Genomic DNA, 27,448 nt, shown 5'->3' with positions numbered 1-27,448 from the left:
TATTCCAGCTATTCTAATTTGCTTTTCCAATTCACATATAATTCTATGACAACATAAAAACAACCATGGTTGTTATGGTTTTAGACTTGACCTGCCCTGCCCGGTGGTGACAACACATGTTGTATGAAGTGAACCCACCTACTGTACCAGTTAAGCAGTGTGTAACTGTAACCAGTTTAATTTCATGAATGCTTTCTTTGTACATAAGAAAACGATCAACCTCCTTATTATTGCAGTAAGCATCGACTTACAATATCTATAAATGGTTTGGAATTGTTTAATTTTTTGTACAGTCAATTTAAGACAATATATTAAAAAGATACGAGTTGACAAGAAACTATGTAGACATATTTTATGTATGCATTTTTATCATCACAGAACAAAAGCAATCTCTTAAAACCATACTTCTATAGAAACATTGCATTTTCCTGTCTGTGATTTAATGACATAAGATGACAGTTACTTTAAAGGGGGAATCAGGCTTTGGAATTCTCAGGAATCCCCCTACGTAATGTAGATTAAGGTAGATTACAACCACTTTTTTTTTTTTTCCGATTGAATGCAGTACTTACAGGCAAAGGTTACATAAGATAAAAACTTTGCAACACAATTTGCATTCTGTCGAAACACACGGGTTACCATTGTAAAACTAATTCTTCCACTGCAGCATGACTCCCCTACCCACGACAATGGAACTTTCCATGTAATGATTTGCACCTGTCACCTGCAATACCAGGCGGTCTTCATAGCCTTCAGTTTAAAGTGAGCATGATTACACTCCATCCAAACAGCGTATTTCTTAATGTGCATCCTTGTGTTTCCAAAAAAAAAAAAAAAACCAAAAACCCCAGTGTCATAGCAGTGACCCTGGAAGGCGCAGCAATTTGGTTTTTGGTTCAAAAGAAATAGTTCCTTTCCCACAGTTTCTAAAAACCATTGGAATTATTTTCTAGCCCTCAGTTGTGGGCTTTCTTGTGTGATGGTCATAGCAAAGATGTGTTGTCTAACATTACAAGCTAGCCACAAAGAATCTGATGTGGTCCAACGTTATGCTATAATCTTTTTTGTTTGCAAATGTTCCGTGTGTATGTGCAATTACAGACTATTGTAAATGATTCTGCTTCCCACTAATCTTCCTGCTCTAGTGGGACTCATAACACTCAAGCGCTGTTTGCATTTCTGAGAAAGGTAGGAGACAGTCATGCACAACTTCTGCCTTGTTGTACCCTGCAACTAATAATGTGTGTGCCACTTCCTTTTGCAAATTAAAATTCAGTTGGTTAGAAAAAACACTTCAGACAACTCCATAGTGATTAAGATATACTTCATATCATCTATGTATACAAAATATTAGATTTATGATCTATTTATTGTTGTATTATGTGTATTCTATTTAATTCTCTATAGATAGATTTTTATTTAAATAACCACTAGAGGTGTGCAGCTGCAATTTCTGTCTCCTCTGCAACTGGAGGCTTTGGTCCAGTGGTTAAAGAAAAGGGGCTTGTAACCAGGAGGTCCTTGATTCAAATCCTGGCTCCCTCACCGACTCATTGTGTCACTCTGAGCAAGTCACTTAACCTCCTTGTGCTCCGTCTTTCGGGTGAGATGTTGTTGTAAGTGACTCTGCAGCTGATGCATAGTTCACACACCCTAGTCTCTGTAAGTCGCCTTGGATAAAGGCATCTGATAAATAAACCAATAATAATAACTGTTTACTAACTCACAGTTGCCAAAGATGCAGAGGGGGCAGCTCAAACCATAATAATGATCGAAGAAGAAACAAGGCAAACAAGGTATTAAATTAATTTTCTGAAAATGCAGATGGTATAAAGTCATTTTGAATTCGCCTCCTGGGTTGTGTTTTATGGATAATTATTTTACATTCAGTTCCTGTAGTAATACACAGGTCTCTGTAAGTCGCCTTGGATAAAGGCATCTGATAAATAAACCAATAATAATAACTGTTTACTAACTCACAGTTGCCAAAGATGCAGAGGGGGCAGCTCAAACCATAATAATGATCGAAGAAGAAACAAGGCAAACAAGGTATTAAATTAATTTTCTGAAAATGCAGATGGTATAAAGTCATTTTGAATTCGCCTCCTGGGTTGTGTTTTATGGATAATTATTTTACATTCAGTTCCTGTAGTAATACACAGGAAAAATGCCGATTTTTCTCAAGATTGTTTGAAGCTGCAAAGAGACCTTCATGATGTCAAATTTGTTCAAATCAAGGTACTACCTTTCATCAGACAAAAAGCAACATGTATGTGTATATGCTACACTAATATCAAGTGCAGTGTCTCTACTTGGCAGAATATTACCTACTCAGGCCAACATCCCTAGGGTGTGATTGGGAGGGATTTGTATTAACAGGACAGTAAAACTGGTATCAATCATCTTGGTTAATGTTACAGGACTTCAACTGATTTTAGCAGTAGATCAGGCACAATTGTTGAACATATGCTTTGAGTAAAAGATAGAGCACAGCCTGAACTTCAGAAAGCTTTCATAAATGCAGAACTTCTGCTTGATTTTGTGGAGATCTCAGAAATACATGTTTGAGGGAAAGGGATCAATGGTCTGTGGTCTGTTACACATCAATGAGAAGTTCAAAGACTAAAGACAACAGCAAATAAAATGAAAAATCGGTAATAGTCTGGATTACAATTTTGATTAAACTGCAGCACATTTAGAGCAGACAAGAAAGATGTCTCGGTCATTACTGAAAATACAAAGAAAAAAACTATTTTTTTTAAGGGTAAATCACATCTAAGTCTACTCACATGTCAATTAGTCCACAAGTAATTTAGAGTGTGATTGGTTTTATAATGCTGACAGACAACACCTACTCTCAGGGCCCAATGGAAAAGCTCTTACTTATTATAATCCACCTTCCCTATGAACAGTGTTGTGAAGTAACTTAAAACTTACATGTACATCACTGTAATCTAACAGTACCTTTTCTTTTTCAAGCAGGTAACAAAATGAGTTAAAGGATTACATTTTATGTGAAAAAATAACATTTTCTTTTTTTATTACATTTAATGCATTAAAATGAATGCATAACGCGGAAATCAGAAAACGCTTCAATGGTGATTTGTTCAGGTTAATATTCTTATCTATTTTCTAAAACCATTATTCCATCCTGACACAAGGTGTGTGTGAAGGGATCAAGCATTCATATTAACAGTGTGCGAGAACATTGCGTAGTGGAGGTGACCTAGCTGAATGCATGACCAACAGTGCGACAGTACAGTACAGTAAACAGATCAGATCAATAAAAACACAAAACAGTTTTGACAGATGCTACAAAATATGAAAAGAATCCTGCATCAAGTGTCAATCATTTTAGTTCACATCATTTTTGCAACTAGGCCAAGCTGGGTAAAAAGTTACCATAACTGACTAACTAGCTACATACACAGCAATTCTTTTTTAATAGGTAAATCTGCCAACTCAAGCTAGCATTTCCTCACCAAACAACTTTGGGTACAGTAAATTCTATATAATCTCCATTTCTTTCTCAAATGTTTGTACCATGGATAAAGGATCTATCGCATTATTTATATTCCGTAGACATTCCTACCTTGTTAGGAATCTGTTGTGTACTGTATGAACATTTCTGCTAAAGAAAGTGTTTTAACTGATTGAGCATCTATATTAAATACTGTATCATGTTAAATACTGTAATGTATTAAAAAATAAACATGTTGACCGTTTGTTTCAAAAGTGGACCTATTTGTGAGGTTTGTTGACCAGTAATAGCCGGTGACCAATTCAAGTGGCTGCTAGCGATTGTGTTGAAAGGTAGTTTCTTTGTGTGCCTAAGTGTCAGTTATGTGGTTTTCCATGGTCTTGCATTCAAAACTTGTTAGGAATTTCTTAAAGGATATGGTAAGCTAATACTTTAACCCCTCCTTACCTGTTAGGCTGATATTTAAGAAATTCCATTGCACATTTCTGTCTTGAGGAGTTGACTAAATGGTATGCTGTAGCTATACAGTGTGGTTGCATGTACTGTGGTATAATAAATCAATCTATCCCAGAACAAACAGTAAAGAAAATGAAAACAAGTGATGAAAAGTTTGTGTCAAATTCTGCACATATGAAAAAACTTTTTTTTGTTAACGTGGGGATGTCTTTTCTTTCTTTTGTATCAGGAGGCCATCAAACAAACCTTCTCTCTTACAAGATAAAAATGTTCTTATATGAAAAACATAGTGATTCAAATCACTTATTTTTAGAATAAATTTGTATAATACATATTTAAGAATATTATTCTGATAGGCCTACTGTTAAGATGATTGCAACAACCTGTTTCCAAAACTGAAAGTAGCACTTAAAATTATATAACTGCAGACAGCATTAAACATTTAAAAAGTGATCTCCTTAGAGTCTGCCTATTCCTGTTCAGCAATGAATTACCAGTTGAAGGATTTAAAATAGGCATGTCTGCTTGTCACCTTGATTATAATAAAATATGTAAGAAGAGTTGTTTTTTTGGACCTTTTTCAGCATACACCAAGCACCTACAGTGCTATCCCCCCACTGTGTACTGCCACAACTCGTACCTGAAGAACCACCTGTGAAAGTAGACCTGCTAGCTTAACACATGTAATATGATTTTGATCACCCGTTTGTTAAAATATGAGACCACCAGAACTAATTTCACATAGGCTATATAGTACATTAGACTGTTTGAAAAGGGAAGTCTACATTGCTGTGCTCTTTTCCAGCTGTTGTTAGAACACAGGTGGCCTCTATGGACAGAAACTTAGATTACATTACAGAAAGGATAAAAGAAGATCCTAATGTATCCTTACCTACACAAGTTCACATAAAGAACATCTGAGATTTATTAAAACACATTCTTACCGATGCATATCAAAGCTGCTCCTTTCAGCTGAATATTTAAGACACCAAGTAATGGTCATTGCGATTTCACTTTTAAACGCTTGCAATATAATTGTTTCGAAACAATGGCATGATGAAACTTTGCAGGGCAGTGGCTGTGGGTGGTTATTATTACTCATTTACTATCAACTTGTATTGTTCATCACTACACAGTGTCGATAGCAATACGGGAGTAGTTTAAGCTTTGCTACTGGATACAAATCTATTTCTTCTCTTATGTTCATCCATCCTTCTTAGAACAGTTGCTGCATTTGCACTAACACTTTGTCTGTATTTATGGATATTGTCAGCACTCAAGGTTACTGTAGTTGGCCTTTTTGCAAAGCATCATAATGTAATTTATACTGGGGGCAATCAATATGTAACAATACAAACTGTGTTCCATGTCTAAGGTTTAGTACGAAAGGCCCCTTGAGACACAGTGCTTTTGAATTCCAAATGCTGCTCAACAACATCCATTTAATACAGTAAATGGGAAACCTACTCCATTATGAGCTGAAACAGGAAGCACTGTTATTAAGTGTTTATGCACAGTTAGCCATGAAGCTAAATAACCTGCCAAAGAATGACAAGTGAAATAAAGGGTATTGGCTGAAACTTTAAACCTGCAGCACATCCCCATTAACTTCCTCTACAAACAGCTGTGAAAACTATATCCCATTTGTTAGGTCATTAAAAAGATGTGTTCAAGAAAGGCACCTGTGCATGTTTCAGGGTATTAAAAAGTCACTTCAATACATATGTACAGACGTGCTCAAATTTGTTGGTACCCTTACAGCTCATTGAAATAATGCTTCATTCCTCCTGAAAAGTGATGAAATTAAAAGCTATTTTATCATGTATACTTGCATGCCTTTGGTATGTCATAGAATAAAGCAAAGAAGCTGTGAAAAGAGATGAATTATTGCTTATTCTACAAAGATATTCTAAAATGGCCTGGACACATTTGTTGGTACCCCTTAGAAAAGGTAATAAATAATTGGATTATAGTGATATTTCAAACTAATTCGTTTCTTTAATTAGTATCACACATGTCTTCAATCTTGTAATCAGTCATTCAGCCTATTTAAATGGAGAAAAGTAGTCACTGTGCTGTTTGGTATCATTGTGTGCACCACACTGAACATGGACCAGAGAAAGCAAAGGAGAGAGTTGTCTGAGGAGATCAGAAAGAAAATAATAGACAAGCATGGTAAAGGTAAAGGCTACAAGACCATCTCCAAGCAGCCTGATGTTCCTGTGACAACAGTTGCAAATATTATTAAGAAGTTTAAGGTCCATGGAACTGTAGCCAACCTCCCTGGGCGCGGCCGCAAGAGGAAAATCGACCCCAGAGTGAACAGAAGGATAGTGCGAATGGTAGAAAAAGAACCAAGGATAACTGCCAAAGAGATACAAGCTGAACTCCAAGGTGAAGGTACGTCAGTTTCTGATCGCACCATCCGTCGCTTTTTGAGAGAAAGTGGGCTCCATGGAAGAAGACCCAGGAGTACTCCACTTTTGAAAGAAAAACATAAAAAAGCCAGACTGGAATTTGCTAAAATGCATATTGACAAGCCACAATCCTTCTGGGAGAATGTCCTTTGGACAGATGAGTCAAAACTGGAGCTTTTTGGCAAGTCACATCAGCTCTATGTTCACAGATGAAAAAATGAAGCTTTCAAAGAAAAGAACACCATACCTACAGTGAAACATGGAGGAGGCTCGGTTATGTTTTGGGGCTGCTTTGCTGCGCCTGGCACAGGGTGCCTTGAATCTGTGCAGGGCACAATGAAATCTCAAGACTATCAAGGCATTCTGGAGCGAAACGTACTGCCCAGTGTCAGAAAGCTCTGTCTCAGTCGCAGGTCATGGGTCCTCCAACAGTATAATGACCCAAAACACACAGCTAAAAGCACCCAAGAATGGATAAGAACAAAACATTGGACTATTCTGAAGTGGCCTTCTATGAGTCCTCATCTGAATCTTATCGAACATCTATGGAAAGAGCTGAAACTTGCAGTCTGGAGAAGGCACCCATCAAACCTGAGACAGCTGGAGCAGTTTGCTCAGGAAGAGTGGGCCAAACTACCTGTTAACAGGTGCAGAAGTCTCATTGAGAGCTACAGAAAACGTTTGATTGCAGTGATTGCCTCTAAAGGTTGTGCAACAAAATATTAGGTTAGCAGTCCCATCATTTTTGTCCATGCCATTTTCATTTGTTTTCTTATTTACAATATTATGTTGAATAAAAAATCAAAAGCAAAGTCTGATTTCTATTAAATATGGATTAAAACAATGGTGGATGCCAATTACTTTTGTCAGTTTCAAGTTATTTCAGAGAAAATTGTGCATTCTTCGTATTTTGTGGAGGGGTACCAACAAATTTGAGCACGTCTGTATATATATAAAATACCATTTTACTAATCAATAAAAACACTTTGTACTATACTCTAAGATAATAAAAGGTAGTGTCCTGTAAATGAAAGCCAGAATACAGAGATTGCAATGAGCTGTCAAAGTTTGAACTTTTTGATTAAAAAGTCAATGGTAGATTATTTCAGTAAGGATGGGAAGGCTGTACGACAGTCACCACACCTACAGTGATGTATAGTGGTGGACTTGCATTTCACAAACTATGATTTGTGATTTGGTGAAAATTGACCATAACCTGACAGCTGCAAAGACAAAGTAAATATTGACATATCATTTAAATCTCCTAAACGTGCCTACTGTAATTCAACAAAGGTTCACAGGGCAATATCACATGAAAACAATTTCAATGTGCTTTTTTTCTTTTACATATTTTCTCTTCAATTTCAAAAACATCCCTGCTACACACTTGCATTGCTCTGTCCTGACATTTGTTTTATTATTTAACATTTTAAACTTGACATTTTCATCCAAGTGAGTTGAAGTTTAATACATTAGAAGCTAATGGATAATTTCCTTGGTCATTATGCATCGAATCCCTATCACTTATAATGTTCATTATATATATTTTTTTTATTTCCCTTTTCTCATACGGAATTGACCTTTAATTTGCCCTTTTCTAAATACCATACTGAGATGTTATCTTACACACAATTGCAGACCTCTATTACTAATATTTATTTATTACTATTTTATCTTTTTCAAATACCTATTTGCACGACCATTATGACCAAAGATGCAAATGTTTTAGTATGAAATATATCTGATTATTATGTAAATTATATATACCCTAGGGTGGAATTGTCATTTGCCCAACAATAACCAATGTCTTAATTTAAATGTTGCAGGAAGGTGGCCCACATTGACGAAACTAGGTACAGAAGTTGTGGAAGGTTTTCTATGTAAATGACCACAGTTTCGTGCTTGTGGTGCCACCAGGAGGTGTGTGGTACACAAACTAGTGTGACCACGACATGTGGAAAAGGGTACCAAATAGTGGTACCAAGTACAAAGATCCACAACTGTTGACAGTGCTGGATACGCAACCCCTTACCCGTGCAGTTGTTGTAAGTTCATGCGTGGCATGTGCCTCTGAAATAAAAGGGTAATTTTATTTTCATGTTCTAACTGAAAATTGCTGTGCTTAGAAATGAAGCATATATCTACCTGAATACTCAGTAGCTTGTCTTACTTTAATAATTTGCAGGGCATCTTATTTATAATTAACTGCCAGCTACATATATATAAATAGCTCAGCTACTGTCGGTTTTGTCAGGAAATGTCTTGTCAGATGTAATGCTTAGTATCTTCTCATCTTCACAGAAATAAGGGCAAAGTGCATTCATTCTCCTTTCTAGTACAGTATTGTCAACTCCAAAAGTGCTTCAGATTATAAAGATGGATCCTTCCTAGAGCAACACATTTAAATCTCCTATTTCAAATTTGGATGAAGAAAAGCCTTTCTAAAGTAACCATTTTCAGATGTGCTTTTTGAAGCAGTAAACTAGTATGACTATCAAACCTCTGTGTTTATTTAGGCGATTAAAACCAAGATTTTATTCAAGTAAAATATTAGAGGAGATCAAATTGTGAGATAAAGCAGCTGCTTTTGAGCGACTCTTAAATCACATCATGGATATTAGTGGAAGTGTGTACTTTGTGCGAGACTCTTGAGTGTATTAAACATCCATTTCAAGTAATATACATCTCCAAGGATGTCCTATTTGTATTATTGAAATGGTGGCATGATTTAGATCGGTTTAATTGACCCTGTTAACCAGAAGCAAATACGGTTAAAGTTAAGATACATAGGGCCCTATTTAGCAAATATGTGTGCAGCCGCTTCCGCTCGGGCAAAAATGACAGTGTTAGCGAACAGAATTGCAAATTGTGGTGAAATGTAAAAAATTGCCTAAACACACAAAAACCCTAGAAGAATATGCCCACGACCACAATGATTATGCTGTGGAAGACAGCAAAGGAAAGAAGGTACAATTGAAGTGTACTGTCGAGTTACTATACATAGTGACAGAAAAAAACAAAAGTAACCGAAAACAGTAATTTCATACAGTATATAAAAAGCAAAAGCCCTGAATAAAAATGATTTACATATAACTCAATGAAATGAATAAAAACCAAAAAACAGAAGCCCTATTTATAATCAGCTGTCAGCTACGTACTGTATGTATACCTAGCCATCGGATAAAATCTAATTCAGTTCAAGACTACTGTCGGTTTTGTCAGTATTAACATGTTTTTTATTGATACAAAGCATCTACCAAAGTCTTAAATTACACCTCTTGGCACTGGAGTGACACTTCAGACAACGTTGGCCATAGTTTGCAGTCTTTAACTAGAAATGTGATATTTTGGAGAAAAAAAACAAAGCACCTCCAGGGGTACAGTGTCAAGGGAATAATATCCGATACAATGTTCTGCAAACATGTAGTAAAATGGATATGGGAATACAATCAGTAGTGGATATGGAGTACATTTTGTTAACAATATATGCTTCCACATTAATGTGGGTTAAAGCCTTGCTAAAAATAAATAAGGGTTCCAAATACTCCCTAAAACCTTTGAGAATTGATTGACACAAAAAATGCAATGCATACTCCTGAACTTCTGCAGTGCTTGTTTCTTGTTTCATTGTTCAACTCATTAGGCCATGCTGATGGGGAATGTAAGATTAAATGAAATGCAAGTCAGTGGATCTTCTCAGAAATTCTCAATTTCAATTTTGAATGTGTATTGAATTTATTGAATATCACCAGGCAATTGACATTAAAACACATACACTAATTGTTAATTATTATGATCTTTTAAATATGTTTAACTGAGTTGTAAATAAACATATAAATATAAACTCAAAACAAATTCAAGTGGGCCAAAGTTATAGCCCTGAATTGTATCCTATGAGGAGTCAGTACCATGAAACACTGACCTACATTGACAGTGTGATTCTAATCTGCAGATGAGATCGCTTGCCGTTGTCATAGCTGTGAAAATTTACTATCTGAGCCCCTGTGAAAGTTACTTTGACTGGAGCTCTGTTTGGCGAGTACTCACTAAATGCAGCAATATCTATTCCCAAAATGTAGCGTAAAAAGAGTTAGAAAATGTAAATTACATTTTATGCTTTTGGTTATTCCATTATAAATGTTATACCACAGTATTTTTGCATGTTTTATTTTGCAGTATGTTTAAAAAAAAAAAAAAAATCTTTCTGGGCTTTACAATGCTTGAACTATGACGCATTACACATTGCTACGCTTTTACTATGAGAAGCTTTTAGAAGCTTGTTTTTAAAAATATTTCCTAATATTGAAGTGCAGAAGGGAGTGTTTTATGTCAACTGTGAAAAAAAAGATTATACCGAACAGCATGGGTAAGCCTGTCTGCCTATGACACCTCTGTGAAATTTCCAGGAGGACAGACATTGGAATTGTGTATTTTTAAATCTCCTCATTCATCACTTTTAATAAGCACTAAAGTCCAAAAAACAGAACCCAGGGAATAGATTGGAACATACTGTTTGTTCGTAACATGTTCCAAATTGATGATGCATTAGACTAAATAAATAAATAAAGTTCAAATTTGTAGGGTTTAATTGGTTAGCCTTTCCCAAACGGATTGCAACTGTGATTTTGTGTAAGCAAATTAATTTAAATGAGGTTACAAGCTGAGAAGCCCTAAAGATCCACATAGAATTCTAATGTTCAAGAGTTTTGCCTTGTCAATAAAAATGCAAATCAGTTTGTTTTTAAAAAGAATGAGTTTCAAAACAATATTGTGCCCTGCACCTTTTAAAGTGAAAAAATACCGAGTACAAAAATACAAAAAGGCCTCAGTGGGGATCGTATGAACTATTCCAAGACTAAAATATATGTCTAATTATCCACTCAAAGCCAATTTGGCTGTGTTTCAGAAGTGAGTGTGTGCGCACACAGATGTTTGTTAAGAATGAGTTGGAAGTAGACTGTTTCTAAATCTATTTGAATAAACACAGGATTGCACAAATACCTTAAATGCAGTCAAGTAAAGCTATGACATGTTTTTGATTTATATTGTGATAAACAGACTTTTTTGATTTATTTAAGTGATAACTTTTGGGCTGGTTGATTGTAAAGTATCAGGAAATAAACTGACTCCCGGGTGGATAAACATTTATACCAGCGAGGGAGACAGTTTTTCCTAGATACTCACGACCAGCATTAAAGTTACTGAAATTATGCAACAAATGTTTTCAACATACTTTTAAAAAGTCAATTTTGTTGATACAAGGTTTGATTTGTGACGGCATTGGCGCCAGTCAGCAGTAGAATATTTCAACACAATATAGACATTTTTGACAGCTTAATTTAATTTTGAAAAGGAAAAAAAGTGTATTTTTTTAATAAGATTTCAGATCAAAGTATTGTATGTTATTATTCTTTCAATATTATATAGCTATTGTCAAAGTACAGGCCAAGTGTCAGTTTCATCTGATGGAGGCTCAGTTCAATAAGTTGTGTTGAGGCATACCGTCAAGCCTTTATGACATTGGGTTGGTTTACTGTAGCATATATATCAAATTTGTACTGTAGGATATACTGACTTTGAATTCAAGTCCACTATTGTAAAAAAAAAAAAAAGAAAAAGAACATATTTAAGTGTACAATATGTAGGAGGCTGTGTGGTCCAGTGGTTAAAGAAATGGGCTTGTAACCAGAAGGTCCCCGGTTCAAATCCCACCTAAGCGACTGACTCATTGTGTGACCCTGAGCAAGTCACTTAACCTCCTTGTGCTCCGTCTTTCGGGTGAGATGAAATTGTAAGTGGCTCTGCAGTTGATGCATAGTTCACACACCCTAGTCTCTGTAAGTCGCCTTGGATAAAGGCGTCTGCGAAATAAACAAATAATAATGTAGCATAGAGGTGTTTACTTAAAAATAATCTACAAGTAATAAAATAATTGTATGATTTGTGTTTATTTATTGTAATTCAGCTAGAGGTGGTTGACTGTTTGAAAAACACAGGATACAATGGAGGCTTGCTGTAGGAATGGTGGCTGCCATGGTTGGTGAATACTGGTTGAAAAAGAATAGCAAGTATTAACAACCCTGCTTTCTTAAAATACTATTCCGTACAGGTCCGTACGAACTTTTCATTAGTACACATATTGTTCTTGAAGTGTAAGAAAAGTTGAACTCAGAAGGTTTATTAAATTCGACAAGCCCATGCTTATAAATATTTTATTATGTCATTTCAGACACTGTACAAAATATCTTGTCAAAATAATTGTCTTTTCCCATTCATTCACAGATCTAATTTCTTGATGTTAGTTTAAAAATGTCTAGTTGATCATCTAAAATAAAAACATAAATGTGATCAGCAAATATTGCTGCCTAATGGGACAACATTATTAAACTGTACCTAACAGTGAATTTCTACAAAATGTTAAAATCAGATCACAGGTTACACTTTGGGAATTTGTCATGACCTCCTTTTTCCTGAAACTTTGAAAGCGATAGGTGTCAAGTTTGAAACTATCCAAACGTTTATCTGTATGCTGCAGGATGACTGTTTTAAACCAATATGGAATCTAAGGAGTGGCCTAGTATGTCTTGAGCATGAAGTCAGTGTTCCCCAGAATCCTGTATATGCCATGTTGTAGTTTACATGAGTGTCAAAGACCTGCATGGTGCACTAGATGCAGATTGTGAAGGAAGGATGGACGGTAAGCATTATTTAAGAAAATGTCATGCTTTGCATGGACTTTCACTTAATCTAAATTGGATTAATGAATTTCTACTGTTTTCTGTGAAGGTGTCTGTTTTTTTTCACTGAGCACGTTTATATATGAGAACACTATCATCAATCTGTCTGTGATACCGCAGTAAGATGCAGGAAATGTGCTGCAGTCCAAATCGTCTTGGAAACATTTGCAGCTTCAAAGACCCGCTTAAAATAAAGGACAGTGGTTTTGACTTGAAATGGGAGTGAATTACATGTTCCTCAAAGATGATCTGAGGAATCCTCCGACTTTCTGGAACAGATTATAGAACTATAATCTCCTGGAGCCAAATCAGTTGGATTTCCCATCATTTAGATCTTACTGTTATAACACTAGAATCAAAAGATTGTTCCATTATGTATTATACCATGATGCTGCAGAGAAGTTCAAAGAGTAACTGCACTTGCTTTGCACATTCAAAACTGTAAGTGGGTACACTAAATATACATAGCTTAGGGTGATGGACTTTTTGCTGACAGCATATAAATCGTGCAGATAACAGCTCTATAGTTTGAAGAGGCATCATAATTGCATCATAAAGTAACTGAAATTTGCATTTTTGTTACACACGCAGGTTATGATACAAGAAAAAGGTCTAAACCACGCACTGAGTTTGTGGTTCATGTATTTATGGATCAATGCCAGTATGTAGTATGTTTAGAACAATTATCTATAAGAAACATGAAGGGATCACAATTTAAATTTAGAACTGGATCAATCACAAAATGTGCTGGTGGTGAATCGCTTGTACAGCAATGCTTTCTTTCGAGATATTAATAACAGGGTCAGTAAATCTCCTACTGGAGGAAAACACAAGCAAAAATTGGTCACTTCATTAAAATACATTATCAATGTATGGTAAGTAAACTTGTGAACTAAAATAAAAATAAAAATAAAAAAAACACAAGATTGCAGTTATAATTGTAAATCAATAAGGGGTATATCTATAGATCAATAAGATAACATGAAAGTCAGAGGATGTGTCATATTTGAATAAACATCTTGTCAAAAACGCACCATTTTTAAAGAAGGGCGTGCTTTAAATGCTCATGTTTTCACCAGTTGGTAAAGTATTTTGTCACAACTTGCATTGTTTTAGTGTTATTTTTTTCTTTATGAGTAATTCCCATGAGTGTGTGCCATTTATTTTCCTGGCTGAGGTGGTTTTAAAAGTGGTAGTAAATGTAATATGTGAAAATGTTGACATATTTAAATTTAGGACCTGTCAATCACTTTAGTCCCATTTAAAATATCCTTTCTTTGACAGTTTTAATCATTATGGATGTATGTTAGCCAATAATTTTGTCCACTGCATTTTTAGTAATACATTTGACATGGAAATATTTAAAGCAAAAGTGCTTCCATAAAACATAGCTTCCACAAATAGACATGCACAATATCATTTGCATAAAGTTACGAGGGAGCCAGTGTGTTCTTATCCAGTCTGGCCCTTTATAGAGTTCCTGGTTTCTGGTTAAAACTCAAAGGAAAACATATCACAAGAACATGAAAACCTCCAAAATTATTGGCACCCTTGATAAAGATGAGCAAAAAAGACTGTATAAAATAAATAATACCAGTACTGAGCTATATTGTAATTTTCCAACATGTGGAATATATTTGATCAAGTTATACATTTATTTCCAAAAAAGTGTCACAATTATTGGCACCCTTGTTTTCAGTACTTTCTGCACCCTCCCCTTGCAAGGATAACGGCACTGAGTCTTTTTCTATAATGTTTAATGAGATTGGAGAACACATTGGGAGGGATCTTAGATCATTCCTCCCTACAGAATCTTTCCAGATCCTTGATATCCTTCGGTCTGCGCTTATGGACTGCCCTCTTCAATTGAAACCACAGGTTTTCAATGGGGTTCAAGTCCGGAGACTGAGATGGCCATTGCAAAATATTGATTTTGTGGTCAATTAACCATTTCTTTGTGGATTTTGATGTGTGCTTGGGGTCATTGTCTTGCTGGAAGATCCACTTGTGGCCAAGTTTCAGCCTCCTGGCAGAGGCAACCAGGTTTTTGGCTGAAATGTCCTGACACTGGGTAGAGTTCATGATGCTGTTGACCTTAACAAGGGCCCCAGGACCAGTGGAAGCAAAACAGCCCCATAACATCAAAGATCCATCACCATATTTTACAGTAGGTATGAGGTTCTTTTCTGCACACGCATCCTTCTTTCGTTGCCAAACCCACCGCTGGTGTGCGTGGCTAAAGAGCTCTATTTTCATCTCATCTGACCATAGCACCCTGTTCCAATCGAAGTGCCAATGCCGTTTAGCAAACTCCAGGCACTTACATTTCTTGGTTGCTCTCAATAAAGGCTTTTTTCTGGCACCCTTCCAAATAGCCTATTAGCATTGAAGTTGGCATCTAATTGTAGATTTGAAGACTTGGTGACCACAAGATGCAACCAGGTTCTGTAATTCTCCAACTGTGGCCCTTGGATTTCCCTTTGCCTCCCGAAACATCTGCCTCACTGTGCGTGGGGGCAAGATACACTTGCATCCTCTACCAGGCAAGTTTACCACTATTCCAGTGGTTTTGAACTTCTTAATTATTGCCCTAACCCTTTGCGGTCCATTGTTGGACCTGGTCCGACATTGCAATTATTCCTATCAGGTCCATTGTCGGACCCTGTCCGACATCATTATAGAAACGCAAAAAATGGGTTTTAGTCGTTTTTTCTCCGGAAAAAGTCGAGAAAACCATTCAATGGCCGAGTGGGAAGGACAGGAGCCGAGAAAAGTCGAAAAAAAAAAAAAAAAAAGGCGTATCTCATGAATAGTCATACATGGCCCTGGTATCAGATAACGGGGCTGTTGTAAGTAAACAAGGTGGCTGCCTGTGAATCAGCGCACAGAGAACATGGACATTTGCAGAGCTTTTTTGAGATGTTATAGTAATAAAATAATGACTTGGATTGCATTATTGAGGAGTTTGGTGATAAAACGAGTAATCAGGAGATGATTGATTGGTATGTATGACTATTATTATTATTATTATTATTTATTTCTTAGCATATGTGAAAGCTATAGCGAACGAAAGGGTGGGGCGGGGCTGGAGATGCCTAGTGAGTGCTTTGTTGATATGCAGGGCCATTTAAACCCGTTTGACTGTGAAAAAAAGAAATTTTAAACAGCGCGTCTAAAATTAACTGCGCGTGTGAAAATAAATTAGACCTGGCGTGCCTGACGCGCATTTAATAAATGGACCGCAAAGGGCTAATAGTGGTAAGTGGTATATTTCGTTTTTAGCTATTGTTTTGTACCCATTGCCTGATTTATGAAGGTCAACAACCATTTGTCTCTTTTCATTTGTGAGTTCTTTGCCTTTCCTCATGGTGATGGATGACAAATGGATTTCATATGCGTGTTACCTCATTTCTATACCCCAGTGAAACAGGAAGCCATGGAAGGCCACAATACAGTTCCTTAAGACTGAGATGAACTTAAAGAAGTAGAATGTTAATGCAGATTTAATTTTGTTTGATTTTATTTATAAGAATCTTTAGGGGTGCCAATAATTCTGACACCTATCTTTTTGAGAAAATGTTTTATTACTGGTTAATAAAAAACTTTTTCTCTGAGCAATTGTATTTGAATAAAAGAATATGGTTTTCCCATATATTTGAGCATAAAATATAGCTAATTACCTGTGTTGTTTCTTCTATACAGCCTTTTTTGCTCAGCTTTATCAAGGGTGCCAATAATTTTGGAGGTGACTGTACATCCTGGTGACTTTTTTTTTTTTTTTAAAGTAATTTTTATGTATACTGACATATTTCTGATGTATTTCTCACATCCACCAGAGGCAGGTGTTTAAGGGACAGGCTAACGGTTACACTTTGGTATACCAGAAGTACTTAAAAGTTTTGACATAATTCTGAGAGCTCTATGGAGCCCAGAGGGCTTTCAGCTTTGGAGTTTTAAAAAGTCACCAGGATGTGATCAGCATGTGATGATTGACACAGAAAACTGAATCTAGTCAGGATGTGATGACTGAAACAGAAAAGAAAAATATACATTAATTAATACAACTTTGATAGTGCATGCCCATAGCATTAATTATACATGTTTCAATGTTTCTGATTGACAGCGAGATAAACTGTGTTAATTATGTTTCTGTCAAAATGCCAAATCAAATGGTTTTATTTTTAAGATCACCAAGACCCTCAGATCTGGCTTTTCTATATTTAACACATAACATTACATTTAGCAATAAACCAAAAAAGAAAAACAATAGATTAAAATATTTTGTTTAAAAACTTGTGCAAAAGCACATTGCTTTCAAGAATCTGACCTATATTTTCCATTGTGTGCAAACTGCCCACCATAGTAAACGTATGATGTGGGCAATTTGACCACCATGGAATCAGGCCCTTAGAGAAGGTTTTCTAGTTTATCTAAATAATCAAAAAATGTAAAGTAAATTCAACTTAAACTTTTCTTGCTTATAGTATTGAATCACTACTACTGTATTTATCCATGTTTTATTATACCACTGCTGTGGCATTTGTGTCAAGTCTTTTGGCTGGTATTGTACAACCTCTGCGCTCTATGGCCTATTACAGTCCCTCAGCTCTTTTCATCATGTTATGCATCTATGATAGGAAGGACCCTGTTGCTGGTTCATCTGCGCTGCTGCTTGGTAAACAGGAAGGCTTGACCAGGGCTGATCTGATCGGGAGGTCCTGATTGGCTGGGGGGGGGGGGGGACTTGCCCGGGGAACCTACACCTGTTTAAGAATGCAGCAGCTCCACAGTTCGTCAGGACGTCGGGACTCCAGGAGCAACATCACCAAGTCAGTTTAGGAGAATTCATCCTAAACTAAGTATAGTGGGGGTTAGTTCAGGTAGTAGGTTCCTGGAGCAGGACGTTCTTTTTAGTAGGACTAGCGCTCACCATCTGTGAGCAAACTTATTTTTAGCTTTGCTTTCTTTATTAAATCCGGCACTAGGATTACCATTGTTGGTACCCTAGCGCTGGCGCCTGTGTTGTTATTAAATCTGCATGCCTGTACGGCGTGTCAACACCCACTGCTATGTGTCTGACTGATTCATTATTATTCAGTGACGACCCACGCAGGTAGCATTCCACTATTGCTTGTAACCTAATTTCAGTCCTGCTTTCTCTAAAGAAAATATCCCACAGTTGATTCAAATCATAGACAACAGTGGGATCTTTGAATGACCCTGTGGAGTGAACCACATCATTACATGTATTTAAAAAAAAAATTGAAACAATTGAAAAAAATTGGAAACTTCTAGGCTGTGTGTTTTTTTTTTTTTTTTTTTAGCAGTAGAAATTTCATTGATATTTTAAACCATCAGAACTTTGTTATGGGAAACAATTCAACTTTTCTCTACTGAAGCTTCTGCTGTCATGATGCTACAACATGTAAACCATAGCAAATAAACCACAATGAAAAAGAAACAAAGTCTGAAAGCTTAACTTAACTACCTGGGAACCATTAAACAAACCAAAAAGGTAAAGATAAGCAAAGACTAAAAATATAAACTTAATACAAATTGAAATACCACAGAAAATGATAAAACAGTCATTTGGCGTTACCAGCTGTTATTAACATTTATTTCCTGGACACTGGTGGTTACCGTGTCTGCATTTTCAATTATTAGCTTGAAATCTGTAAATATCTGTAAAGGATTGATAAATCTGCTGTTCATCAGTGTTGTGTTGGGTTAATTACTTCAGTTCAGTGCTCCAGAGGAACATGCACATAAAACTCTAATGTGGTTTGAGGTGTCTTTAATAAAAAATACATAAAGGACAACTTTTTTAAATTTAAGAAACAATTTTATTTTAGTAGGTACTGAAAGTCAAACTGTACCATAAAAATATTTAATATTTTAGGGGGATTTTTTACTTTGACTACCAGCACAAAAGAAACAACCACACAAATGAGGAGAAGAATCACGAGATCCAGTATTTGGGGGAAGCAAATCATACGTCAACAACCACAGGAAGTCATATTCTCCTTTAGTTTGTCTATCATATCCAAATCACTGCTGGGTTTAATTTGGGTTAGCGACAGACCCAGATCTAAAGGATTTTGGCCAACAAGCATGAGTGAGTACTTTTGTGCTGCACACTCGATTGAAGCTTCTGATGAAAAAGGATATCTCGTAGATGTTGCTGACCCAGCTGTGATCAAGTTTTTATGGATACCGGAGATGCAAACATGCTAAGGCAGTAATTCTTTAAGTTATATATATATATATATATATATATATATATATATAGATTATAAAAATAGAGATAAAAAGGTCAAAAGAGTCCCATTAGTAATGACTTACTCTAAACTTTTGACCAATATTTCTAAGATAGTTTGGAAACACTTGCGGATTCTACATAATTCAGAAAAATTGAAAAAAGTATTTCTTAAGGCCCCAGTTGTAGCATTCAAAAGAGAAGCTAATTTAGGTGATATTTTAGTTCACAGTAAACATAAAAGAATAATTGACAAAATAGGTTCTACGAATACTTGCACTAGTACATGTAAAGTGTGTAAATACATGGACAAAAGTAAAAATAGCAATGTTGTTTATGGAATAGCCTGTGAAAAATGTGATGAAATAAAATATGTTGGAGAGACTGGAACAATTTTATATAAAAAAATTCAGAACCACCTTTCATTAATTAGAAATAAAAAAAATGAATGAACCAGTAGTAGAGCACTTCACCTGTCAAGGTCATTACATAAATGATGTAAAGTTTGTAGTTTTAGAACAGCTAAAATTAGACAATGCGACATATAGAAGAATAAAAGAAAGTAAATGGATAAATAGACTGAACATGATTATGCCAGCGGGACTCAACAGAAAAGAATGAACTAATTAACTTCAATAAATATATAACATTTAAATAAATAAACAAAATTAATTCAAAAGTTGTGCATGCGGATGCGCTGGGGAGGCCAAATCAAGACTGATCCTCAGAGCCAGCATTGCATGATAATATAAATATAAGTTTATATAAAGTAATGTTAATTAGAATTAATACAGATTTAAAGATAGAAGTAAAAATGATGTCACAATATATAGAACACCATTACATCATGTAAGAATAAATCATGGATTTGAATATAAACAATAACAAGTAGTTGTCATGCTATCAAAAACCTATAAATATCTCCAATGTTTTGATTGAAACACATGCTCCCTTGAGAAAGATATGTACAACATATCGAAACATTGGGCAGCTGGCTGTTTGAGCTAATATATATAGATATTATATAAATATATATATATATATATTTTTTTTTGATTGAGACGTCATAAATATACATTATCTGGAACATAAGAGACATACTAATTTAGAGGTTAGGGATGTCATAATATAAGAAGCATGAACCACAGAAAATGTGAGCAGACATTATGTGAATAGAAACTTGATTTGTATTTTATAAAAAGAAAAAAAAAAGAAAAAAAATGGATTGATCTAGTTCCAGAGTGGCACTCATGTTTTCCGCTTCTGAAGAATCATCTTAAGTCTTTCAGGCAAGTATCCAATCTAAACAATACAAGAAGCCTGTCTCTCCATATCACCACTATTTGTTTCATTAACATAAACAGACACACTGCTGGGGCCAGACCAGATGCCAAGTCCCTGTTTCCTCATTGTGTCTGTGGTGCTCTGTGGGTGATCAGCACTGTGTGATATGTGCAGATGTGGCCAGCAGTGGAAACACCCTTTTTTAGGATGTGGAGATGGGGTGTCCTGGTCATGTAAACAGAATAATTACTCACGGTGAGTGCCGTTTCATAAGCCTTGAAAAGCCTTGCAGCTTTAATTAGGGTAAACCCTGGTTAGGAAAACTCGGACTGTTGGGAACCACTTGGTTACACAAAGTATTGACCTTCATCTGACATCACACCTTATACAACCCCCTGCTCTTTATCCCAACAGTCTGTCAGGTGCAGTTCTGTCTAATGTCTTGTGCACCCTGCGACCACTGAAATGCAATTTTACAATGTGCTGTCATATGATACTATTTGAATAATTCCTTCAAATCAAGAAATGAAGAAAGAAAGAAAGAAAGAAAGAAAGAAAGGTATTACGGTACTCAGTAATACCAGCAACATGTATGATGTGGCTGAAGAAGTTAGACTGTACATAATTTGCAAAATGACTCAAAAAAAACGTAAAGCCAGAAAGTGTTAGAAACTAAACACCATGTCATTAAGTATGATTTTACACAGTGGCTATAAAAGTTCCTTTGCCATTTCGTGCTTTTGCTGTGGGGAAAAAAAATAATTTACCACAGAGCAAATGGTAAAGGGCAGATGGAAGTACCAGACAATGGTTCACATTATTCAAATTTTAGTGTAATTCAAATAGTTGTGGTGAGACAAACAGCGGACATGTTGAGCAGCTCACGCAATAACACGTGTAGGTGTTGTCTGGAGCGATAGTAGACCTAAAATCATGTTGCCCATTGTCTGGTGCTTCCACCTGCCAAAGCAGTGCAAATTGGCCCTGTGATTTTATAGCCACCATGGACATGCAGTATAAAATGTCCAAATATTTGTAAAAAAAAAAAAAAGACATTTGTCCTATCATAATAATACAAAAATAAGTATACTCCAAGGGCAATAATTCAGAATCAAGTAATTCCATAAATCTTACCTGTCACGGTCTTCCATTCACTATATAGGTCTTAATAGTGCAGTTTTGAATGAAACACACTTTATATCAAACATGTATTTTAAAACATGTTATCTGCACAACAGTCTCAGTTTGCTTGCCATACTATCATGAAATATTTTACCAATTCACTTAAGGTCATTTCACCTCAGCAATGTTGGATTAATTGTTTTGCTCTTGCTCTTAATTGTATTAATACTTGTACTGTGATTCTTTGAAATGTATTTTTGTCTACGACTGTAAGTCGCCCTGGATAAGGGTGTCTGCTAAGAAATAAATAATAATAATAATTAAAGTGTTTTACTGGCAAGCAAAGCATTATACTGTAGTTCATGGCAAAAAAGATGGAGTTGAAGGGTTGGGGATCATTTCACTCTGCAGTGAATCAAGACAAGATTTGCATAAATATATTTAATTTAGCCAAGTGTAGTACCAGATATCATGCTTTAAAATAAAAAAAGGCATGCTTGCTAAAACTTTGAATGGAATGAAAGAGCACTATAGGTAGGATTAATAGTATAATTTTGTGACATACTGCCACTTTAATGATGACCTGTATCCATTGGACAGCACAAAAGTTAATGCTTGCCAGATTACACAATCTGGATCACTTCATGTTGACGTTGAATATATATTTATTTTGCTATGGTTGTATGACAATAAAATATGCATCGTGTTAACTGACCTGGGGATCAGAGAAAACTTGCTGTATGCTGTTGATTGGGCCATAGGGCACACCAGTGTCTTCAAACATTTGCAACCAATCGTCAGTCTTCTTTTCGGAGAATCTAGGAACAAACACCATTTTGTGGTTTGAACTCTTGTGTTACAGTTTCAAGAGATGTACATGACTGCACTGTTTTAATTCCAACAGTCAGTAATAACAACCACAATGTGATGCACATGTGTTTCTGAGAAGAACCAAACATTGCCCTCAAGGAAAAAACACGGCTTAAATCACATCATAGCTCTGTATATTTTTCCAATGTTTGCAGCCACCAAAATTAGCACAATTCAAGTAAGGATCATTGCTCTAACTGCAATTTTCAAAAAACTTCCCTCATTTACATAGTTTGTAGACAGCAAAATTTCACTTTGATGTTTTTACTATTTTGCTAAACAGCAGTATGTAAACCAGGTATTTGTCTTGTTAGGCACTCATATTTATTAACACGGGTCATTTACTTAAATTTACCTAAATTATTAGATCATTTCCTCAGCTCTTCATTCCAGAAAAAGTAAATCATACCATTTGAATTTTTTTAATGAAGATCTTCTTGCTGATTAGGACAAATGAACATCTGCATTTGTGGTAGCTAGATAATTTTTTCTATTGCCACGGAGAAGACAATGAGTTATTTAGTCGTTCCTCTAATTGCCAAAAAACAGTAGTTTGGCTTTAATGCTGTGGTTTATAAAATACACGTGACCTGCAGGCTGTGATATTCAACAACACCAGAAAGGAGTGCATTGTAGAATCATTACGTTTCATGATGGTACAGTAGTCTCCATGTATAGGAACACCTCCTAAGAGAACACTTCGGCTTAGGGAACAACCTTGTGGTGAAACAGAATTTTCCCATTGGAAAAGCTCTGCCTAAAGGAACAGGAACTTTGTTTAAAATAACACCTTTTTGGCACCGATAGTGATTCATTGCTAACCAATTAAAAAATGATACAGTACTGGTTTGTAACCTGATAACTCATCATCATCAAACTCAAAAATTATTTATTTAATCTTTTCAAAACTGACTTGTCCTCGCGAGAATAATCTAGAGCTGCTGCTGCTGCTGCATTTTTTAACGTGTCTAGGGGTGCTTTGTTAACCCTCTGGGTACTAAGGCACAGCCACTGCACTGTACCCTACAGGACTATACATGTCACACACAAATGAATGCGCTTGTGACAGAGCAGCAAATTACTTAATTTTACACCAAAAATAAAAATGATTGTATGAAACCTTGTGAACAAGATGGCTTGGGGGTAACGTCCGACCAGGAAGAGAATGGACACAGTACAGTGAGTGAAGCGCTGATGCGTGTATTTAATAAATAATAAGAATAAACAAACACTAGACAGAACAAATTAACAAAATAACCAGCGCAAGGGCCAAAACAAAAGGACTATACAAAACACTCAAGGAGTAAATAACACAGGATGAACAGCACAGCACAGAACACGAAAAACACTCACCACATACCTCTAACAGCAACATTACTTTTAATACACTAACCCTTTCACCACCTGTGATGACCTTATCTATACACCTGTGTTTGCAGGGAGGATTTTAACTCCATCCCTGCCACCCAATACTTCCCACATATACAACCCTTCCCATATATACGTACTTGCCCTCAAAAGCCATTTCTTTTTTATTTAATAAAAGTTGTTAAATGTTTATACCAACATAAACATGTATATCAACACAAACATAAGGCATTGGCATCATTTCCACAATATTATATACATTTTACTATAACAGGAATAAATAGTACTGAATAGCAAAACTCTCTGCTATTGGCTGGCACATTTTGTTGCTAGGTAAAATAGTCCAACAAATACATTTCTGACAGCAAATGGGAGGGACGATCTAGGGCCGACCATCGGCCCTTTAGTGCTTTAGCAGCATACATCACTGGGCCGATTATTGGCCTAATAGTACTCTAAGGGGTTAATGTTAATTTATTAATGTTAGCTTGTCAGTTAGTTTATTATTTTAGTTCACTAACATACATTTGCCTATTGCCTTTTTCTTACTTATTCTGTTCATTTCATATGTTGATGCACATGCGTCATGATTCATATCATGATTGGCCTTAGCATATTGTGTCCGGCGGTCAACACTGTCTTAGAGAACACTTCGGTTAAGAGAACACTTTGCTTGCTTCCCGAGGGGTGTTCTCTTAGCCAGAGACTACTGTATCAAAAACATTATTTTTCTAATCTTGCTCTGATTAAGTTTTCCAGTCAAAAGTGAGATCAACATTTACCAAAATGTATTAATTGTGGTAAATATAATACAAACCACAGAACTGTATTTTTTGATACACCTCAGAATTGCATTTATTTATCAAAATCAACCAAAACTACTTTCATAGCATTTAGCGTAATTTGGAGAATACTGTGGAAAAGAATACTGGACAGTGATTAGGAGAAACTGTGGGAATTTCAAGAGGAAAAAGTAAATGACTTTGTGTAAGCATGATAATCCAGACTTTTCTATGAATGCCACATTTGTTGACATTCCAGTGCAAAGAGCATTTTGTTTGGTTGGTATTCTTAAAGCATGTCTTAGTTCTCAACAATGATTCACATGTAAACATCTTGGGGGTAAATGCAGGCATGTCATACTGAAAACAGTTTGCAAGCTAAATATTTCAGTGATCCATCGAAAAGAATGGAAGTTGTGCAGCCCCTGGGTGTTTTTGGTTTATTTGTATAGTGTGGGTTATGTAGCATGGGTGATTGGTATGTGGGCACGGGGAAGTCACAATTAGTTCATGTGGAGACTGTGCCGGGATTCAACTCAATGATTAATTAGCAACCGAGTCTTGCCACAGCTGTAGATAAAAGCAGCATGAATTTCTCACTCTGGGTTGGGTGTTCAGAGGAGAGAACGTGAGAGACAGGAGAAATAAAAAGTAAGACTGCTACTTGTGCTGGCTATAAACCAGCCCGTTACTTGGTTGGCTTTGTCTGTTTTGGCCACCGTGCCATTTGATTTTGGTATAAGTGTTTTGTTTTCTGTTTAAACCTTTTATTTAATTAATAAAACTTGCGCACCAGCGCATTCAACACCAGTACTGTGTCCTGTCTTCTTCCTGGTCTGACGTCACCACACAAGCTAATCCAAGACAATTGCATTTTGGCAAAGTATTTGTGAGCGTTAACTTCAGGCATGTTTGGTATAATATACTGTAAGTTTCAACAAATCTGATTCACTGGACACGAGCGAGGGCTGCAAGGAGGAAAAAACCTCAGGAATTGATAATATGAGAGATGTGCTTCGTAACTTAGAGTTGAGTAAGGAGATTCCCCTTGGCTCGCGGAGAGCCGTCCCCGCGGAGGTGAGACTGAACCGATCGGTCTCTGACGCTGGGAAGCAACAGATACTTCCCCCAAGGGGAACCTAGAGGTGAGAAAATGGGAAGACGACAGAGAGTTAGATAGATTTGGCCAGGGGTCCCCCTTGTCATGCTGAGAACCTTACTGGAGGCACTCCGCAACTGTGCCACAAGTGCAAAATAATGAATATGAATTAATATATATATATATCACCGTTCAGTGGACAGGAAAACCCCCCCTTGGGAGGAAACCATGGCCCCCACTCCAGGCATACTAGCTATACTATGTTGGGCATGGTAGTGAAGAGCTGATGTAAGACTCTACTGCTGTAGAGAACCAGTGACCCATTTTTTTTATTAACTGCTGGTTGGCGTTATTTTTTGCTGCTGAAGTTGCTGTGCCAATACGGAATGAATGTGGGGTATAGAATTGGGGGGGGGGGGGGGCAGGGGCAGACCAGCTTTAGAAATGAGAGAGGAAAGAGGAGTAGAAAACCAGTTTTTTGTTACAATAGTACTGCTTCCATTAATGAACAGGGGATCAGAAGGGTTGGAGGGGCTGCTATGAGAAAGATAGTGGGACAGAGAACAATAAGGACAAAGGGGGGTGTATTGGCCATGTATTCTTGAGAGGATGAGAGGTGATTGTGGAGGGATGAATTTAGCTGAAAATCAGGTTGCTGATTTGAGGAACCGGCAGAGGGAATAGATGAGCACAGGGAATCAACTGTCTGAACCGGGGAATCTGTAGACGAGAAAGAGCATCAGCAGCATTACTATTGATCTCTGGAAGGTAGTAAAATGTAAAATGAAGTTATTGGTAACGGATATCCAGACGAGCCAGTGGAGGAGTTGCATTATTAGAAGAGATATTGTGTACAGTGGCTTGATTGTCACAGAAGAACAACATGAATTCTGCCAAGATTTTTCTGCTACTAGGTGGGCCAGAGGAATGCTGTGATGACAATAGGAAAGATGCTCGAGGAGGGCTGTGGATTTAGACTGTGGGGAGAGATTTTGGATTTCCTGAGGCCATGCACTTGAGAACCATTGGTGATGAAAAATACCGCCAAAACCGATGGAGGAAGCGTCAGTACGTAAAGAGAGATCGTGGGGGGGCAGATATGAAATCGTGATAGAACAGAGAAAGGCCATTCCACTGCTGCAGAAGGGAAGTCCACATCCTGATGTCTTTCCATTCTTCTGAAGAAATATGGAAGTTGAGATTTTTTGCTGTGGTAGAGAGAGCGAGGAGACGACGAAATATGAAAGTCGTGCCTTGAAGAATGATGCAAATGGCGAAATTGAAATGCCCCTGTAGCGAAAGGAGATTCTGTTTTGAAATGATGCGGCTGATTTTATCAGCCGGGAGGCTTGTTTTTTTTGTAAGCACAGAGCACTGCTGCAGAACACAGAGCTCGGCGGCCGCTCCTGTAAAGATTTCTCACAACCTATATCACATTTTCTCACCACCAAAGCACAGAATTTCTGATTATCCCTCAGCAAACAGCTTTTGAAGGAGCCGTTTCTGTTGACGCTCGGCAAGTAGCTTTTCTTGGCAAGTAGCTTTTATTTCCGCTGTACTGCAGGGGCGCAGCGAA

At 36.6% G+C, this 27,448-nt stretch overlaps 1 protein-coding gene across 2 annotated transcripts in view; it reads right to left on the bottom strand.

Annotated features, from left to right (window-relative positions):
* The window catches only part of LOC117435489 (succinate--hydroxymethylglutarate CoA-transferase-like), a 165,312-nt gene that overhangs the window by 63,665 nt on the left and 74,199 nt on the right, over window positions 1-27,448 (bottom strand). The window contains exon 12 of one of the 2 annotated variants that reach the window (XM_034058688.3): window positions 22,469-22,571. In XM_034058688.3, the coding sequence (XP_033914579.3) occupies window positions 22,469-22,571 (103 nt within the window). Of the gene's footprint in view, window positions 1-22,468; window positions 22,572-25,445; window positions 25,913-27,448 lie in introns of those variants that run through there. The other variant, XM_059018736.1, reaches the window with a different exon arrangement.

This window comes from Acipenser ruthenus, chromosome 3 (genome assembly GCF_902713425.1).
Source record: "Acipenser ruthenus chromosome 3, fAciRut3.2 maternal haplotype, whole genome shotgun sequence".
Classification (NCBI taxonomy): domain Eukaryota; kingdom Metazoa; phylum Chordata; class Actinopteri; order Acipenseriformes; family Acipenseridae; genus Acipenser; species Acipenser ruthenus.
The sequence above is the reverse complement of the archived record's forward strand: the minus strand, read 5'-3'. Positions and strand labels throughout refer to the sequence as shown.